Source organism: Gorilla gorilla, chromosome X (assembly GCF_029281585.2).
Source record: "Gorilla gorilla gorilla isolate KB3781 chromosome X, NHGRI_mGorGor1-v2.1_pri, whole genome shotgun sequence".
NCBI lineage: Eukaryota > Metazoa > Chordata > Mammalia > Primates > Hominidae > Gorilla > Gorilla gorilla.
Window position 1 is genome coordinate 161333220 of NC_073247.2, and position 20920 is coordinate 161354139.

Sequence of the window (20920 nt, forward strand, 5' to 3'; positions counted from 1 at the left end):
ACTCTGAAGTTGTGCTATTATTACTCCCATTTTACAGATGAAAAAACTGAAGTACATAAAGGATACTTTATGTATGGGCTTATAAGCGACAGGGCTAATATTCAAACTTACTTTCTTATGGGTTCAAAGCCCTGTCTCTGTACTGGGTTGAGCTGCAACCCACAAACAAGGGAGTACCAGCCATCTTCCACTGCTAACTATTGCCCTATCAATATGCCCCTAGGACTGATCTTAAAGGAGCCAAGAGGTGGTGCCAGTGAAAGCTTGAAACAGAATCCTACCCAATGGCCTCTCTCCTGTTCTATCCATATGACATGGAGACAAATGCCGTGGAGGAGAGGTGGGTCCTAGGATAAAGGGTGTGAAGATGGAGAAGTTTCTGCATTGAGAGCTCCAGATGGGCTGCGGTTCAGAACCACGACCCCTGCAATGAGCTTGTGCTCCATTAACAGAACATTGGGGATCCAGAGGGGAATGCAGATGAGGTGAAGACATTAAAGAGTTAAGTAGGATTGAGAAGGGACTCCGCTCACTATTTTCCTCCCCCTTTTTTTCACTCCTGCTTCATTCAGAAAATATTTGGAGCAGGCTACAAAGAAGTACGTAACACAGCAAGATAAAATGCATTACACACAAATAAAACAAAGGGATCCCAGAGATAAATCAAGTGAAAAGATGGTGGAGCCTGAAGCAGGCTTAGAACCTCAAATATATGCCAGGAAGTCCAGCCTCCAGGAAGACTTCCATTGACCTTTAGGGTACCCTGGCAGCTCATGGCCCAAGTGCAGTTGCCCAGGCTAAGCTACAGCAACCATTTGACATGGATATCAGAAGTCCAGTCTTCCAGAGGCTGCTATTATGTCCAGACATGTGCCCTGCCTTGCTGTGTACCTGCCTGGCCTGGTCTCTTTTATTCTCAGCAGATTAGGTGACTCAACAATTTCCTTCAAGCCAACTCCACTGAGCAGGCTGGCAACCAGATACATGGTGGGGCAAGTAGGACGGAGCGCAGTGCCCATGAGACATGTGGACTCTCACTGCATCCACGTAGGTGTCAGTGTCTGCAGGGCTTGTTTGCACTGACCCTCAGTCTGAGTGATGGGCAACCTTGGCTTTGTCCTCTGATGCTATTTTGTGGATTTCCCTTGGGACATAACAAGCATCCTTCCACTAGCCCCCCTATCCCTATGTTCAGCTCCAGCCCTGGGATCAAGGATAAAAGGAGACCCAGGACTCCTTATTTGCTCAGGAAAGGCTGACAGGGTAATTGGCACAGGGAAGAGCTGGTGATATGGTTTGGCTCTGTGTCCCTACACAAATCTCCTTCTGAATTGTACTCCCATAATTCCCATAATTCCCATGTGTCGTGAGAGGGACACGGTTTGAGATAATTGAATCATGGGGGCAGTTACCCTGTGCTGTTCTCGTGATAGTGAATGAGTCTCACAAGATCTCATGGTTTTTAAAAAATGAGAGTTGCCCTGCATAAGCTCTCTTTGCCTGCCGTCATCCACGTAAGATGTGACTTGCTCCTTTTTGCCTTCCCCCATCATTGTGAGGCCTCCCTAGCCATGTGGAACTGTAAGTCCAATTAAACCCCTTTCTTTTTTAAATTGCCAGGTCTCGGGTAAGTCCTTATCAGCAGCATGAAAATGGACTAATACAGCTTTCAAGAAGCATGCAGGAGGTCAGCCCCTTGCCAAGGAAGCTGAAGTTAAGTGCAGCGCTTCAGTCATAGCTGGTGGAACAGAGAGGTCTCTTAGGAGAGCAGGACCATGGCTGACAGGCCTCACATCAGTCCCTCAGTGGGCAGGCTCAGGACATCTAGAGACAGTCAGGACCTTCCCCTGTATGGGCACAGGAAGGCCCCCATCTGCTTTGCCCTACCCTGGTCAGGATTGCCTCCATCCTCTGTGGTGTGTAACCACACAGGAGGCTGCTGTGGAATATGCTAGACCCTGGAAATGCCTCCAGAAGAGGCTGTTGGTGGGGTGCTGTGAGACCCTCTAGCTGCTGTAGCCCTGCAGCACTTAGGCATCCTAGAGTTAGCACTCTCCCCATCCGTCATTTCTCTCCAACAAAGGGCACTAAGTGTCACGGTTGTCATCCTGGAGTGCGACAAAGCAGTCTGCTCTGGAGTTCTTTCTGGAAGCACTCGGTTCATGACATCTTGCAGGGCTCCAGCTCACCTCCAGTCCCATTTTACTTCTACATTCCTCCCGTGGCCAGCCTAAGGCAGTATAGATGGGTCCAGCAGGTGATCCTTCTCACACTTTTCCAAACTCATCACAGCCTACGTCCTTTGGTAACAAGAAAGCCTTACCCTTCCCGGCTCCTTTCCAAATCCTAATTTGACCTGAGGATATTCTGGGACCTGGAGGAGTATACTAATGACCACAGACCTCACAGTGGGTTTCACCCATTAGTCTTCTTAAACTTTTTGGGGGGTACACTGAGATCCTAGATGGCTCTTTGGGTAGCTGACAAAACAGTTCGGCATCACCTCTCTGGATCAAGTTTAGAAAGCAAAAACTCATAGGCGCCTTAACGAGGTGATTAGTTTAATTAATGTGTGGGCATTACGTAGGGAATCATTTGAAAAGTAACTCATCATTATAGTGATTTGTCACTCATTCACACAGCATTCTTTTATTATTTACCAACCCCTAGGAAACTCACCAAATGGCTACCTCATCTTCTGCCAGTTCTATCTGAACCATAATACTTTGGAAGGGGATTTCTAAGTAGAGAATTTTAAATAAAAGATTAACTGTTCATGAGCCTCAGCACTGAGTCTTGAGTAGTTGTATTGGAGAGCTGCAATTCCAAGCCCCAGGTGGGAAGACTGAAGTCAGATACGGGAGACTGTGGGCAAGTGTGGGCACTGCAGCCAAGGTGATGGGAGCTCAGAGATGGGCCTCAGGAGAAGGAAACCCCAAATCCCAACAGGTACAATTAGGCTGTTAGATTCCACCTTGCAAGGACTACTGTGTTAACTTGCATATCCAAACAAGATGGAAAAAGAAATGGCATCAGGGAAAGGTCACAGCTGCCTCCTGACAAGAGAGAGTGTTCAGATAGCCCTGGGTGGCTAGAGCCCTGCCATGCTCACTTACCCAGGATGCGAGGAGCACAAACCAGAAGCTGGGAAAGCAGGCCTTTGGAGTCCCCTTAAAACTCAGATGCTTACCTGGTCCAGGAGCCAACAATTAGAAGATAGTGGGAGCATTCAAACTTTGGCTGTTGGGTGTTTGGAAAGATTGAAAATTCCATGAGACTTTAGTACCAGAGAAGCTCCAAATACTAGGACCATAGAACTGGCAGTTCTTTAGTCATTCCATAAATGAATACTGAGCATGTATTGTGTGCCAGGCACTGTCCTGGGCTCTGAGGATGTAGTATTGAACACATTTCCTCCCTAGGTGGAACTTATATTCTAGTGAGGTAAAGGGTAGGCACACAATAAATCATGAAACAAACTTAAAGGTGCAGTAGATTTAATGGTTAACTTCCAAATCACCTTTGGTAGGCTTCCAAATGAACTTGCCTGGGGGAGGTCTTGTGATTTCTGTTGCCATCCTGTCCCTCAGTAAAGTGTCTTATCCTGCATTCCACAAATTGTTTACATATGGATTAATATGTAATGTACCAACATTGAAAAGTTTGCTGATTTATTTTTAAATCATGAAATTTTACTGGTTGTTTTGCACATGGACATTTTAGTCTGTATGTTGCAATTTGGTACAATGATTCTAACCTCCGTATTGTATCCTCTAATAAAAAACGACAACTGCCATATAAAAAGTTCTCTCTTCTTCTAAACTCTCATAAAACCCTTCCAACTTGTAAGACTCTCCAGAACACTCCCAACTTTGTTGGTTTCTCCTCCCAGGTCAGTCCTCACATTTGGCTTCCAATAAACATTTATCCTCTTATTTTTGCCTAACCAGTCTTAATTTTGGTCGACATGGTGATAAATACTATGGAAACATATTGAATCTAGAGAACTGAATAAGTGTTTGGGATGAGTTAAGAGGAATGATTGCAATTTTAGAAAGGGTATTCACTTTTTAATGAGGTTATTTGTTTTTGTTTGTTCAATTGTTTAAGCACCTTATAGATTCTGAATATTAGACCTTTGTCAGATGCGTAGTTTGGGAATATTTTCTTCCATTCTGCAGGTTGTCTGCTTACTCTGTGGATAGTTTCTTTTGCTGAGCAGAAGCTTTTGAGTTTAATTAGGTTAACTTGTCAATTTTTGTTTTAGTTGCAATAGCTTTTGAGAACATAGTCATAAATTATTTCCCGAGGGTGATATCCAGAATGGTGTTTCCTAGGTTTTCTTCTAGGATTCTTATAGTTTGAGGTCTTACATTTAAATCTTTAATCCATGTCGAATTAATTTTTGTATATGATGAAAGGTCAGGATCCAACTATTGGGTACTATGCTCACTACTTGAGTGACGGGATCAATAATATCACAAATCTCAGCATCTCACAATATACCCATGCAACAAAGTTTCACACGTACCCCCTGAATCTAAAATGAAAGTGAAATTACAAAAATAAATAATAAAGACACAAATTCTATGAAGAAAAAGAAAGGTTATTCATAGAAGCCCTCACAGAGAAGACATTTGGAGAGAGACCCAAGGGTGTCTGGAAAGCAGTATTAGCTAGCAGTATTATAGGAGCATGTGTCTAGAAGAGAACAAAGGCGTGCAGTACCTCAGGGCCCTGGAGCAGAGAGTAGGAGGTAGGGGTCTAGGGAGGCTGGTCTATTGAAGCCAGACCCTTTTCTCTGAGCCATAGGCTGTCTCAGAGCCAGGTCAGCTGCACTGTACCATGAACTGGCTTATTGGATCCAGGATTCTATCCAAGGTTACTGAGTTGGTTTACATTATTCCAGCATTTGAGACGTGGGGTAGGTAGAAGTATAGTTGGAAACAGATTAGTAATGGATTGAAGATTTTTGATGCTGAATATCAAGTATATTGGGTATATTATACTATACTCTACTATTTTACAAGTCTGACACTTTAATAAAGTTATTTCATCATAATATCATGCCATTAAATTTGAAATCCTAAGTGAAATGAACTATATTTTATAAAAAAAAAAAAAAATGGCCCGGCGCAGTGGCTCACGCCTGCAATCCCAGCACTTTGGAAGGCCGAGACAGGTGGATCACGAGGTCAGGAGTTCGAGACCCGTCTGGACAATGTGGTGAAACCCCGTCTCTACTAAAAATACAAAAATTAGCCGGGTGTGGTAGCGCACACCTGAAATCCTAGCTACTCAGGAGGCTGAGGCAGGAGAATGCTTGAACCCGGGAGGAGGAGGTTGCAGTGAGCTGAGATCGCTCCACTGCACTCCAGCCTGGGCGACTGAGCGAGACTCTGTCTCGAAAAAAAAAAAAGATCAAATTGGTCCATAAAGAAACAGAAAACTTTAATCAAACATTACAAACTAAAACTGTATTCTCAGTTCAAGCCACCCACAAATGATCCAGGAAAAGAAAGTTTCAGAGGCCAGTTTTACCAAATAATTAGAACTCATTGCCATCCTAAGCAAACTCTTAAAAACCATACAAAAAGATGGGCAATTGTGGAACTCATTTTCTGAGACTAGTGTTCTTTGTTTCAAATACCAGAAGAGGACCTTACCATGAAAAGAACACTTAAACCAAAGTTACTCACATAGCAACAAATATCCTAAATAAATTAATAGCCAATTCATTAGGGCAGTGTACTAAATGGAAAAACGGGATATATCCAAAGAATGAAAATACAATTTGACATTAAAATATACCTTCAGTGTGATTCCCTATATTAACAAGATTATAGAGGCAAAACATATGATCATATTAATGGATACAGAAAAATATTTTGAAAAAATTAGTAATCATCCATGATAAAAATAACTAGAAAATTAAGAGTAGAAGGAAATTTTGTTTCATCAAATTGATAGCAAATATACTTAATTGTAAAATGTTGGGTGCATTCATGTCAGGCACGGGTCATAAATGTATGCTATCATTGCTATTTTTCAAAGTTGTATTGGAATACAAAGCCACAGATATGGATACCAAAATAAATAAGAGGTATGTATATTGGAAAGAAAGAGTGATATTTGGTAGGGTAATGCAACAGTCTATCTAGAAAATTCAAAAAAATGCACACTTGAAATAGTCAAATGAATAAGAGACGTGAAAAATAGCGAACAGAAGATCAATAAAGCAAAATCAAAAGATTTGCAAAACAGACAATAACTATTAAGAATGGGTCATAGAAAATACCCCATTCACAATAGCAACAATATCCAAAAATTACCTAACAAGAAGACTAATAAAAGCATGTATGATTTTTACTGAGGCAACTATACAAGTACTGATATATCCAGTTCAAAGAGCACCCAAATAAACAACGCAGTATATGATATCATTGATAGGGAATAGAATATTGCAAAGATGGCAATTCTATTTTTTCAAAAATTGACAGACGTAATTCCTTAACCAGCCAAGATGACTGTCAAGCTCAGGCATCTGTTGGTTTTTGATTGTTTGGTTTGGTTTTGTTTTTTTGAGACAGGACCTCACTCTATTTCCAAGGCTGGAGTGCAGTGGTGTGAACACAGCTCACTGCAGCACTGACATCCTGGGCTCCAGTGATCCTCCCACCTTAGCCTCCCTACCAGCTGGGACTGCAGTCACACGCCACCACACCCAGCTAATTTTTCATTTCTTTTTTCTTTTTCTTTTTCTTTCTTTCTTTTTTTTTTATTTTTGAGATGGGGTCTTGTTATGTAGCTCAGATTAATCTTGAGCTACTGGGCTCAAGTGATCCTCCTGCCTTGGCCTACCAAAGTGTTTGGATTACAGGTGTGAACCACTGCGTTCAGTCTTGGGCTTCTATCTTAGACTCCCCAAAACAACCCGGGAAAACTAAAGAATAAAAATAAATAAATAAAGGAACAAGCAAACAATATCAAAAAAGAAATCTAAACAAAAAAACATGAGAGAGCCCTGAGAATTTCATTGTATTTTGAAGGAATACTTGTGATTGGGGGGGAAGAGTAGCAGGGAAGTTGGGGTGGATAGGAAGAAATAAATGTTTAAAATTCTGCCCCTACTTCACTGTGGCAAACTCGGGTAGGGTCTCAGACCACAGGTGCCAGTAGTCATGGGGTAACTTCAGGACAGGAGGAAACACTGGTTGATTAAAGGAATACGGCTGGAATTTTTGCTGATAACCACTAAAACCACGTCAGTAGATAAAGATTGGCTTTTTAAAAATTATCGTTTTAATTGAAGATAAAGAATGGATTAAATTAGAGTATTGACCATTAGAGTGAAATAGGCATGGTTAGGTTAAGTATGATTTTTGACACTGAATGAGAATTAAAAAATGAAAATCACTAAAATGAACTATGAAGTGTTAGATAAATTCTAAACGCAGGACTTCCGCAAATTTCTTGCAGCCACTCAGCCTCTTCAGTGTAAAAATAAAGCTTTCAGGGCAAAAGTTTGCAAAGTCTAGATCTGGCTGGGGAGGAGCCCCCGTGGGAAGGTGTGCATCTTCTCCAAGAGGTCACTACAATCACGGGTACTGAAGCCACATGGAAGCACCTAGCCTGGGATCCGCAGCTATTCTCTGCAAGGGGTGCAGTTGGGCAATGCTCAGAGGTGACAGAAACAGAGCATCTCCCACCCATCACTTCATGAAAGAACCGGTAGCCAAGAGGAGGACCCTCCTGAGTGAGGACTGACGGTCCACCCTCCCCACATAGAGGGGCCACAGAATCCAGCTTGGTCCCTCCTGTCAGCCCCGGAAGACCTTGGCAATGTTGTCCCCTGACCTCACACCTCCCGCTCACTGCCACCTCAGGGGACTCAGAGTCAGAGACTTGGTCCGAGAGGAGCAGACATCATTGGCAGAGGACGGAGCTCCAGGCTCTGCAAGGAATCAAGGTCAGAAACCGGAGGGAGGATTGAGGCACCCCCATGACCCTCGACCACATCTGCACCCCTCGCCACTACTTTTCCCCCCGCCCCGCCCCTCCCCGCCTTGCCTCACCCCGCCCCCACACGGGCAGAATCGGGTTCGCCCCTGATGTAAATCCAGGGAAGCTCCAGGCGTGGGGGCCGGATGTGACCTCCACTGGCTTCTGCCTCTGGGATCTGAGAGAAGCGAAAGCGTCTTTCTGAGGGGTGTCTTGAGAGTGGCAGAGGGCAGCAGGTCCAGGCTCTGTGACGAGGCAAGGTGAGAGCTGAGGGAGGACTGAGGAGGCCTCCTACCCAGATAGAGGGCCCCAAATAATCCAGCGCCAACCCTGGAGCCAGCCCTGAAACAACAGGGGATCAAATTATCAGGCTGAGACAATCCCCCACCTCAATGCTCAAGGAGACTCTGCGAGTCTATGGTGTGACCCGGGCAGAGGCAGTTCCATAAAGGGTGGGGCCCCGGCCTTTCCAGACATCGACATCAGGACTCTGAGAAATTATGGAGAGGTTCCACCCCATCCTGATAGAGGGGCCCCAGAGTCCATCCTTGTCCCTGCAGTCAACGCAAAGGACCTCCGGGCTTGGTACTGCGGACTTGCACATTAGGGGGTCAGAGAGAAGTGATAGCCCGGTTCTGAGGGGTGGCTTGTGACCTGCTGAGGGCAGCGGGCCCAGGCTCTGTGAGGAGGCAAGATGAGACACTGAGGGAGGACTGAGGACGCTCCCTCCCCAGATAGAGGACCCCAGATAATCCAGCACCGCCTCTGCTGCCAGCCCTGGATCACCCCATGGGGACGGACTTCTCAGGCTGGGCCGTCCCCTCCGACACCCCCCTCGGCTTCTGCCCCCCGCCGCTTAAGCCTCAGGGAACTGTGGGGTCAGAGCTTGGTGTGACCAGGGCAGGGCTGGTTAGGAGGGAGCAGGACCCAGGTTCTGCCAGGCATCAAGGTCAGGACCCCGAGGGAGGGCTGAGGCCCCACAGAGCGAGGCTCCCTCTCTGCTGTCAGCCCTGGGAAGTTCCTGGCATGGCCCCCAGGCAAGTGGTTCCTGATTTCCGCATCCTGGGCTGACAGAGGGAAGGGGCTTGGTATCATGAGAACGACCTAGGGGGAGCACAGACAGGGCTCAGTCCCTGCTGGGAGGTGAGCAAGGCCTGAGGGACAACTGAAGGGACCCAGCACCCCAGAACAGCCCCCCCATAGCCCCGCCGTCTCAGACTGAGGTGCCTCTTCATTCAGCCTTGGGAATCTGAGGGATGGAGACTCAGTTCCGCAGAGGGGCTCTGGGGTGCAGCCCTGCCAGCATCAAGAGGAAGAAGAAGAGGGAGGACTCAGGAGACCTTGGACTCCAGGTCAGTAGGGACCTTGGCCCTTGGAGTTCCAAGGCACAGTGGCCACATGTGGTGCATCCTCACTCTGCCTTTGGGGTGTCAGAGAGGAGTGGGTTGTGGTCTGAGGAGTGGAGCCTCAGGTCAACCCAGGGAGGAGTCCCAGAGGGAGGACTCAGGCAACCAATTATCCCTGAGGTAGAAAACCTGCCCCTGCCATCGGTCCTTGGAGGCCCCAGGCAGGACTCTAGGAAAGAGAGGCAGCTCCCCACTTCCTAGTTGGGGTTCTCTGGGAGATGGTGGTCTTGGCCTGCAAAACTCATCCACAGTTCAGCAGGAGAGACATGGATAGGCCTTGTCAGGAGTAAATCTGAATACCTGGAGGAAACCCAGAGAGAGGAGGCACCCCTGAAATCTGCTTCATCTATCAGCCTTTGGCATCCCATGAGGGGTGTCCATGTAGTGCCCCTTCACTTTCTGCCTCCCATATCTCAGAGAGGTGGGGCCCTTGGTCTGAGGCAGGTCCTCAGGTCAGCAGAGGGATACACACCTGGTCAGCACAGGGTGGAGTCCAGGATCTGCCAGTAGTCAAGGAGAGGAAAATTGATGAAGACTGAAGGTAAGAATGTACCCTCCCACATGCCAAAGAAAAAGGGACCTCACAAATCCCTGCTTCCTCTGTTTTCATCCCTCGGAGGCCCCAGGCAGGGGAGGCATGTGCCATGCTCACATTTCTGCCACGAGGTTGGGGGTGGCACCTTGCTCAGGGAGGTGAGCACCTTGTTTCAAGGGGGTGATGACAGGTCAGCAGGTGGAGCCACACCTGAACAGCAGAGGGAGGAGTCCCACGATCTTTAGGACTCAAGGTGTATGTGTCCCCTTTGTGAGGACTGGAGATACCCCCATCCCATAATGAAGGGATCCCACAGAGTCTGTCCCCTGTCCTTGGCTGTATGGGGACCTCATCACGGGTGGCCCCAAGTGGCAAGGTCACTTGTACCACAGGCAGAAAGTTGGGAAACCTTCAGGGAGATGAGGTCTTGGTGTAAAGGGATATGTCTGCTCATCTCAGGGGTTGGGAGTAGAGGAAGGACAGGCCCTGGCAGAAGTAAAGATGAAAAACCCACAGGAGGACTTTGGAATCCCCAGAACAGAAGGGTCCAGCCTCTGCTGTCAGCCCTGGACAACCGCATGATGGGGTGATGGGACGTGGGGCCCCTTACTTCTGTTTTGGAATCTTGGGCAGGTGAGCACTATGTTCTCAGAGGACGACTTCCAGTCAACAGAAAGAGCCCCGTATGGTCCACAAATACAGTGGTCCCAGGATCTGCCAAGAGTCCAGGTGAGAAACCTGAGGGAGGATTGAGGGTTCCTCCTGGCCAGAACACAGAGGGCTGCTTAGAAATCTGCTCTGCCCCTGCTGTCTCCCCAGAGAGCATGTGCAGGACTATCTGCTGAGACCCCTCTCTTATACTGGGATCATTGGTCTCAGGGAGGGGGAGGCATTGGTCTGAGAGGGCTGCACTTAGGTCAGCAGTGGGAGGGTCCCAGGCCATGACCAGAATCAAGGTGGGGGCTGACGGGACAGCACTTACCAAAAACATGGGACTCAGCCCTTCCCTGCCCCTTCTGTCAGCTATGGGAAGTCCCTGGGACCGTGGGTGTTTCTATTTCCCTGATTTCCTCTTCTGGTGTCTCCTGGAGGTAGAGCTTTGGTTTAAGGAGATGGCGTCAGGTCAACAGAGGGAGGGTCCCAGGCCAAGACAGGCATCAAGATGGGAACCAAACAGGCTCCTTACCCGAGGACACATGGACCCAGCCGACTGTCACCATCTCTTGCTGTCCTTCCTGGGTAGCCATGTGTACATGTGGCCAGATGTGTATCCCCACATGTCCTCTTTCATATCAGGAAAGAGCTATTGATCTGAGAGTTTCTCAGGTCAGGAGAGCTGTGTCTTCCAGGCCCTGGCAGGAGAAAGGTGAGGGCCCTGAGCACAGAAGGGACCATCCACTCCAAGAAAGTGAGAAACTCACAGAGTTTGGCCCACCTTTCTGACAGTGCTGGGGTGCCAGGATGGGTGCTTGCAGTCTGCAGCCTGATGGCCCCATGATTCCTCTTCTAGAAGCTCCAAAAACTGAGCAGTGAGGCCTTGGTCTCAGGCAATGTCTTCAGGTCTCAGAACACAGGAAGCCTAGGCAGTGCCAGCAGTCAAGAAGAGATGTTCACCCTTAACCTACAAATGGCCCCACCTGCCCCAGTACAGAAAGGGACCCCCAGCTTGCAACCTCACCTGCCCTACCTCAGTCCTGGAGCCTCCTGCTCTGATGTCCAGCTGCATCTTGCGCAGCCTTCTCACTTCCTTTTTCAGGTTTTTAGAGAACAGGCCAACCTGGAGGACAGGAGTCCCAGGAGAACCCAGAGGATCACTGGAGGAGAACAAGTGTAAGTAGGCCTTTGTTAGATTCTCCATGGTTCATATCTCATCTGAGTCTGCTCTCACGCTCCCTCTCTCCCCAGGCTGTGGGGCCCCATCACCCAGATATTTCCCACAGTTTGGCCTGCTGACCTAACCAGAGTCATCATGCCTCTTGATCAAAGAAGTCAGCACTGCAAGCCTGAGGAAGGCCTTCAGGCCCAAGAAGAAGACCTGGGCCTGGTGGGTGCACAGGCTCTCCAAGCTGAGGAGCAGGAGGCTGCCTTCTTCTCCTCTACTCTGAATGTGGGCACTCTAGAGGAGTTGCCTGCTGCTGAGTCACTAAGTCCTCCCCAGAGTCCTCAGGAAGAGTCCTTCTCTCCCACTGCCATGGATGCCATCTTTGGGAGCCTATCTGATGAGGGCTCCAGCAGCCAAGAAAAGGAGGGGCCAAGTACCTTGCCTGACCTGATAGACCCTGAGTCCTTTTCCCAACATATACTACATGACAAGATAATTGATTTGGTTCATTTATTGCTCCGCAAGTATCGAGTCAAGGGGCTGATCACAAAGGCAGAAATGCTGGGGAGTGTCATCAAAAATTATGAGGACTACTTTCCTGAAATATTTAGGGAAGCCTCTGTATGCATGCAACTGCTCTTTGGCATTGATGTGAAGGAAGTGGACCCCACTAGCCACTCCTATGTCCTTGTCACCTCCCTCAACCTCTCTTATGATGGCATACAGTGTAATGAGCAGAGCATGCCCAAGTCTGGCCTCCTGATAATAGTCCTGGGTGTAATCTTCATGGAGGGAAACTGCATCCCTGAAGAGGTTATGTGGGAAGTCCTGAGCACTATGGGGGTGTATGCTGGAAGGGAGCACTTCCTCTTTGGGGAGCCCAAGAGGCTCCTCACCCAAGATTGGGTGCAGGAAAAGTACCTGGTGTACCGGCAGGTGCCCGGCACTGATCCTGCATGCTGTGAGTTCCTGTGGGGTCCAAGGGCCCACACTGAGACCAGCAAGATGAAAGTTCTTGAGTACATAGCCAATGCCAATGGGAGGGATCCCACTTCTTACCCATCCCTGTATGAAGATGCTTTGAGAGAGGAGGGAGAGGGAGTCTGAGCATGAGATGCAACCAGGGCCAGCGGGCAGGGAAATGGGCCAATGCATGCTTCAGGGCCACACCCAGCAGTTTCCCTGTCCTGTGTGAAATCAGGCCCATTCTTCCCTCTGTGTTTGATGAGAGAAGTCAGTGTTCTCAGTAGTAGAAGGCACAGTGAATGGAAGGGAACACATTGTATACTGCCTTTAGGTTTCTCTTCCATCGGGTGACTTGGAGATTTCTTTTTGTTTCCTTTTGGTAATTTTCAAATATTGTTCCTGTAATAAAAGTTTTAGTTAGCTTCAACATCTAAGTGTATGGATGATACTGACCACACATGTTGTTTTGCTTATCCATTTCAAGTGCAAGTGTTTGCCATTTTGTAAAACATTTTGGGAAATCTTCCATTTTGCTGTGATTTGCAATAGGTATTTTCTTGGAGAATGTAAGAACTTAGCAATAAAGCTGAACTGGTGTTGTAAAACAGAGAAATAAAAGGAGAAGGTCATTAATTCTTGTCTTCTTATCCATATTAATCTGTTGTTCTATGAAAGTACACACCCATACACACATGTACACCCCCCTCCCCCCACATACATATTCACCAAGGAAATGCAGTTTCCTACTGAGTTGCAGATTCTCTGAGATGTCCTGGACAATAAAAAATATTCCAAAGTAGAGAGTGGTAGCTCTCTAGAAATAGCTGTCAATCATTAAATATCCAGTACATGCCAGGTATCATCCCAGGTGTTTTAATACATTTTATACATTACAGCAGTCCTAAAAAAATGGTCTATCAAACCCATTTTCTGGATGAACCTGAGTCTCATGGTGCTTGGTAACTTTCCCAAGATCATATCACTGGTAAACCACAAGGTTGGTCTGAATTCATCTAGAGCCCATTCTATTCTCACTCTTTCCAGCCTGAGGTACGCCTCTGTCCCTTAATTCATTTGTTTTCTCAGTACTGCATAATGTCTCTCAAGTGGCCAAAAGAAGGACCCTGTGGACGTGGTACTGAAAGCGGGCCTACAAAAGGAAGGTGACAATGAGAATGAAACATAATCTGGGGATAGTCTGTGGGCTTTATTAACCTAGGGTCCTCCTGCCTGAGCCCTAGGGTTCCTGAGAGCTGACTCTACCCAAGTGCAGGAATTTCTGTCCAACCCTAACACTTTCTCGCGCCACAGAGGCCTTCCCTTGGTCTCCCTCATGTGCCCTCTCTTCCAGTTGGAATCTGGCCTGCTTCCTGCTCCTCCCTGCTGCTTGCTGTGAAGGCTAAGCGGAATCACCTGCCTTCCCATTTACACATCCTGTCATCCCAACTGTGTGTCTAAATACACCCTCAAACTTTTCTAAATAGATGGTGAGTGGAATGTGATTAGCACATGATATACTATTCTTGAGATACGAAGTTACAGAGAGAGAGTTTTTTAAAGCCATTTTGTTATTCGTAATAGGAATTTAATGGGGTGTTTTATTTGAAACTGGTCACTGAACACATACAAGGATGAATGACCTTACCTTGGTGGTGAAAATCTAAACTCTCTCGCATAAGCTGGAGATGAGGAAAGAACATGGAAATCACTTGGAGTCAACATCTACTGAGGCTGAACTAAAACCCCAGAGTCTCCCAGGAGGTGAAAAATGCTGCCTTGGTGGGAGTACTAGCTCAAATTTTAGTAGAATAATTAACCAAGTTTCTACTTTCTCTTGTCTAGTACTTGCCCCACAGGAAAATATATGCTTTCATTGTGTCTAAAGGCACCTGACAGGTGTTTAGGCATGTGAAGGGTAGCAGAAACTCACAGGTTAAAATTTTGACCAGGAATCAAATGGAGGAAAAGTTCAAAGCCTACTAATTGTTTAAAGAGTATTATGAAGGGAAGATTCCCTGATGAGCCTTCCTGCTGAGACTTTCAAAGTTCTTGGACAGTTGTGATCTTACATTTCAAAGCATCAGTCACGTAGCAGGCACTTGAAAATGTTAGAGAACTTCAAGGCAAATGTGGGCTTCTCAGAAACTCTAGCAATGAGAAGGGTTGTGTAATACCAAATTATCATAATTGCTTTTTTTGAGCACCTCCTACATAACAGTTTATGGGGGAGACTATACCACTCACTCACATTTTGTCTTTGTCTCCTTCCCGGACACATGGGAACAGTACAGCCCACTTGCAGTTAGGAAGGGTCATGTGACCACTTGTTACCACTGAAACATGAGCAGAAGTGTTGTTTGTCACATCCAGGCATTTGAGAACCAGTGTGCCATTTCCAAGTTTTCTTCTTCCATCCAATAGTAAACATGGCAGTTTCATTTTGAGATGATGGAATCACAAGGTGGAAGCAGCCTGGATCCCTGGGTCATGTGAGAGTGGAGAGCCCCTGCCAAACCGCATCAGAACTTATGGGCACATAAAATAAACTTTTCTTGTGTCAATCCATTCAAATTTTAGGGTTTGTCTGTTGCATCAACTAGCGGTTATTTTTACTGACTAATACACAGCAACCATTTTTGCTGCTTTTCTTATTTAAAGAGTCTCATCACAAAAATAGCAGTGTGTATATGTATTCTTGTTGCAAACAATCTAAATATACAGATATATTGTAATTTCTCCCTTTCCAAAGTCCTTCCACAATTTAAGCCCCATCACAGAGTTCACCATAATTATTAATCTGATATGTATTATTTTAAAGCTGATTTTAGGCTTCTTATATATAGATGTGCTCTGCAAATACTAGCATATTGGTCATTTTGATAATGATGTATATATTGATATGCTACTTGCCTTTACCACTTAATAAAATGGATACAGAATCTTACCATGACAGTACGTATGTATCTCCCTCGATTTTGTAACCACTCTCTAGAATCTTAAAGCATTAATATGCCATAATCAATTAAACCATTCTATACCTGACAGATAAATAAATTGTTCTCTACTTGTTATGATTAATAGAACTAAAATCAACATCATTGAACATGAATTATTGTGCAAATGTGCATTTTTTTTACTAAGAAATACTTAACAATGTGAACATTAGGTTAAAGAGGAAAGGGTGGAAACAGTTTACAGTTTTATAAATATTGCAGACCTTTCAATCCAAAATCTGAAGCAATTCATGTTCTCACAGATTAATGTGTAGGAGATCAGTCAGGGTAGTGGGAGAAATTATAAGAAGGAGTTATAGGAAAAACGCAAACCTTCTTGGAAGGCCAGGAGGTTTTGCAAAAGCTTCGAAAGATAATTTGGCTGAAGGCCGCCAAAGTCTCTTATCCAGAGCCTGAGAGCAAAAGGTAGATAACAAGGAGGTGTAAATAAATTGATCTAGATAAGCTAGTTTACTTAGGCCTCAGAACCTGGTCTTTAATCATCCATGCACAGGACTGCTCTCTCTGTGGGGGGCGACCATGTTAATTACCCACAAGATGTATTGACTCAAAGGATCTGTACTGAATACTTGCCTGCAGCGCTGGCTTGTTGGGGCCCAGGCTGCTACAACTCTTTCCGTGAACAGCCCAGTCCCCTAGCCCCCTGTTTCACTGGATACCTGTGTGTGAGTACATTTTTTCATCTGTCGCCTGGTCAGGGTCTGCCGGTCAGACCCAGCAGGTGGTGCCCCGTGTGAGGAACACTGCAACGGATCGCAACGGAACCCTCGAAAACGAAGGTGAAGAGACTGCGCAGTCATTAAGTCAGTAAGTCATAGGTGCCCGCTCGGGATTTCTAAGTTCGAAGGAATTGTTCAGGCTAGGGTTTCATCATCGGACAACAGGTATCAGCGCAACAGCAACAGTGTATAAAAGTATTGAAACAGCTGCTTAAAGCTAGCAGAGCCTCAGTTTCGCAGGCTCAATTAAGGGACCTAATGCAAACTGTTGCTTCCCATAACCCATGGTTCCCGGAAGAAGGTACGCTAGACGTAGAGCTCTGGGAACAAGTTGGGAGAAATCTTAAACAACATCATGCACAAGGGCAGCGGGTCCCAGTAACATCTCTAACGTTATGGGCTTTAGTTAGGGTTGCTTTGGTCCCGCTATACACAGAAGATCCTAAAAAGGGGAGGGAGGAGGAACCATCACCTACCTTACCACTTCTATCTCCCTCAGCCCGGCTGTTTCTGGGCAAATGTACCAAAGAGGAAATGGAGGTTTTGCCTAAGCCCTCTCCTCCAATAAATTGGAAAAAAGACAAGGGATACGCTACAGCTATGGGACCCTGTCTTAGGCAAGTGGCATTTGAAGGGGAGCTCTTGGCCTGCCTGGTAATGCAAAATCAACAAGGCAATCGGGTATATGAATCCATTTCTTTTAATGCTTATAAAGAGATAAGAAAAAGCATTAAAGAAAACAGAGCCACTAGCCCATTTACAAAAGGAGTAATTGAAGCCATGTCAGACAACTTCTGTATGACCCCATGGGACTGGTCAGTGCTAGCTAAAACAACTTTGGGGCCCAGCCAATACCTCCTCTGGAGGGCAGAATATGCGAACAACAAGCCAACCAGAATCAATTGGCCGGGCAAAACATAACAGCTGCTATGCTCCAGGCGAGGGGTCCCCATGCTGATGCACAACAACAACTAAATTTTGATCCCAGGCCTATGCACAAGTGTCTTTGTGCACTCTCAGGGCTTGGGACTGAATTCCCGAGAGCAGAGTTCAACAGGGATCTTTTATAAATGTTTGACAAGGGCCTCAGGAGCCATTTGTTGAATTTATCAATCGGTTAACCCAGGCAATTAAAAGACAAATTAGTCATGCCCAGGCCGCTGATATCTTATTGTTGCAATTGGCTTATGAAAATGCTAACATCGACTGCCAGCAAGCAATGCAGGCAATCAGAGGAAAGGCAGCCATAGTTGGGGAACTTATACAAGCGTGTCAACTGGTGGGGACTGAAACACACAAAGCAAAAATATTGGCTATGGCATTAAGGCCTCCTAAAGTGAAAAAGGAGAGAAACCCAAATTGTTTTCTATGTGGAGAGCCAGGCCATATGAAGCAGGAATGCCCCAGTAGTAGGGAGCAAGGTAATTCAGGAAAAGAACCCCCTTCTATACGCCGCTGATATAAAAAGGGGAAACATTGGGCAAATCAGTGCGGGTCCAAATTTGATAAAAACAGCAACCCCCTAAGTAATCAGGCAGGAAACTTCATGAGGGGCCAGCCCCAGGTCCCGCTCCAAACGGGCAATGCCAGTGGCTTTCTTCAGTCAGATGGAAAGCCCACAGTCCTCTCTCTCAGAGCAGCCACCACTGGGAGCGCAGGACTGGACTTAACTCTGCCCCAACGAATTAGTGCTAAAAGAAAGAGAAGACCCTAAAAGGGTTGCAACCAGGATCTGGGGCCCACTGCCTCCAGGAACAGTGGGATTAGTCCTAGGGCAATCAAGGCTATCCAGTAAAGGGATTAATGTGCTCACTTAGGTAATTGATAGTGATTATCAAAGTGAGATATTAGTTATGATGGAACGTAAAGGTCTGCATATTCTTCTCCCTGGATCAAAGATAGCCCAGTTAATACTCTTACCATACTGTGTCCCCAAAGCCCAGGGAAAAGAAAGGGGAAAGGGAAGTTTTGGAAGCACGGGAGCCACAGGAGTATATTGGAACCAATTAATCGCTTATCAGAGACCCACGATTACCTTAAAAATTGGAAATAAAAATGTTACTAGCTTATTGGACACAGAGGTGGATATTTCAATCATTAGCGATCAAAACTGGCCAGAAACTTGGCCTTCGGTCACTCAGAAACAAAAAATTGTCGGCATCGGGGAAGCGCACACAGCCAAGCAGAGCACACGCCCCCTAATATGTTGCGATTTGGAGGGAAGAAAAACAGTTATACAACCTCTAATCATGTCCATCCCTGTTAATCTTTGGGGGCGGGAACTATTAGCCCAATGTGGGGATCACTCTATAGACCCCTTTCTAATAATGGCCACTGTTGTAATTCTTCCCCTACCCCTCACGTGTCTCTCTCTAGATCCAGTTTGGGTAGAACAGTGGCCTTTAAAGGGAGAGAAATTACAAAGAGCCCATGAATTAGTTGAGGAGCAATTAAAAGCCAGCCATATAGAACCATCAAATAGCCCTTAGAATTTGCCCATTTTTGTCATTCCCAAAAAGTCTGGTAAATGGAGACTTTTGCATGACTTATGTGCTATTAATGCTAATTTGTAACCCATGGGGCCCCTTCAACAGGGGCTTCCTTCCCCCGCGGCGATTCCTCAAGATTGGCCTATAGTTGTTATTGACTTAAAAGAGTGCTTTTGTACTATTCCCCTTGCAAAACAGGTCAGAGAAAAATTTGCGTTTACAATACCAGCTATCAATAATGAAAGGCCAGCTTGCAGATTTCATTGGAAAGTGCTTCCTCCAGGAATGCTGAACAGTCCTACCATGTGTCAGTATCATGTAAATCAAGCTTTGCTCCCCAGTAGAAAATAATTTCCTAATTGCGAGATTATTCATTTTGTGGATAATATTTTACCAGCAGCCCCAGCAGAGCCAGTACTTTTAAGTTTATATTCCTCTGTCGTAAAGAACACGCAGTTAAGAGGTTCAATCATAACACCTGAAAAAGCACAAATGTCCTCTCCTAGGAAATACCTTGGGCACATACTAACTTCCCGGTCAGCAAAACCTCAAAAGGTTAAATTAAATACTAGCAACTTACACACCTTAAATAATGATCAGAAATTACTAGGCAATATTAACTGGCTTCGCCCCACCTTAGGCATAACTACTTATAAGTTACAAAACCTGTTTTCTATATTAAAAGGCAATGCTGCCCTAGACTCTTCTAGGCACTTAACTCCTGCAGCATAAAGGGAAATTGAGGGAGTAGAGCAAGCTATTTCTCACAGGCAACTAGATTGCATAGATCCATGATATTCAGTTCAGTTGTTTGTTTTTCCCACTAAACGTTCCCCAAGAGGATTAATAGGACAGATGGGCCCAGGGCTGCACTTTCTAGAATGGGTTTTTTGCTCACGTAATAGGACTAAAACACTCTCTCTATATATCCAGCTAATTAGTAAAGTCATCCATTCAGGCCGCAGACAGTGCAATAGGTTGCTAGGTTATGATCCTGATGTCATCAGAATTCCTTTGAGTAAAAAGCAATTCGAAGCAGTATTGCCTTTATCTTTAGGCCTGCAAACAGCACTCTCTGATTACACAGGCCATGTAGAGTATGCCCTTCCTGCTGATAAATGACTTCAGTTCTTATCTCATACTTCTGTGGTTTTGCCTGCAAAAATAGCTCACTCCCCCATACCCAACATTTTAACACTGTTTACTGATGGCTCTGGTAAACATGGAAAAGCGGCTATTTGGTGGAGACCGCATAATTCCCTCATTCATTCTGGATTTACTAGCACTCAGAGAGCTGAAGTTGGAGCCTTAATATTGGCCTTTGAGAATTTTTTCGCTCAGCCCATCGATATTGTTAGTGACCCTGCTTACTCTATTTATTTACTGCAGAACCTTGAAACAACCCTCATTAAGTCCACTCTGGAGCCTACACTGTGTGCACTTTTTGTTCAACTTCAGCAATTGCTAGATCAACGTACACATCCTATTTTTATCACATATATTCGAGCCCACAGCTCACTGCCTGGCCCACTGGCTTATGGCAATGAACAAGCAGACCTACAAGTTGTGACATCACGGCTTAACCAAGCCACCCAATAACATCAATTTTTCCACCAAAATTGGAGAAACTTATCTAAACGATTTCAACTTACCCAGAGAGTAGCTAGACAAATTATCCTGCAATGCCCAGATTGCCAGCTCACAGGCACATCCCCTCCTTCTTTAGGTGTTAACCCTAGAGGACTAGAACCTAATCAGTTATGGCAAACGGATGTTACACACATCCCTGAATTTGGAAAACTAAGATATGTACATGTGTCCATTGATACCAATTCTCATGTAATTATTGCTCATGCCTTTCCTAGAGAGTCCACCCGATACGTCATTAAACATCTTCTTTTAACTTTTGCATTTATGGGGTGGCCCACAAAAAATAAAATTGATAACGGTCTGGCTTATGCCAGCTCA

General features: G+C 45.7%; 1 protein-coding gene across 1 annotated transcript; it reads left to right on the forward strand.

Moving 5' to 3' along the window:
* The first annotated feature begins 7479 nt into the window (after positions 1-7479).
* MAGEA11 (MAGE family member A11) lies at positions 7480-13363 on the forward strand. Its single transcript, XM_055376208.2, has 5 exons — positions 7480-7969; positions 9241-9353; positions 10576-10671; positions 11699-11772; positions 11848-13363. Exons 2-5 carry the CDS (start codon positions 9258-9260, stop codon positions 12869-12871), a joined length of 1290 nt encoding a protein of 429 aa, XP_055232183.1. The 5' UTR covers positions 7480-7969; positions 9241-9257; the 3' UTR covers positions 12872-13363.
* Positions 13364-20920: the final 7557 nt, after the last annotated feature.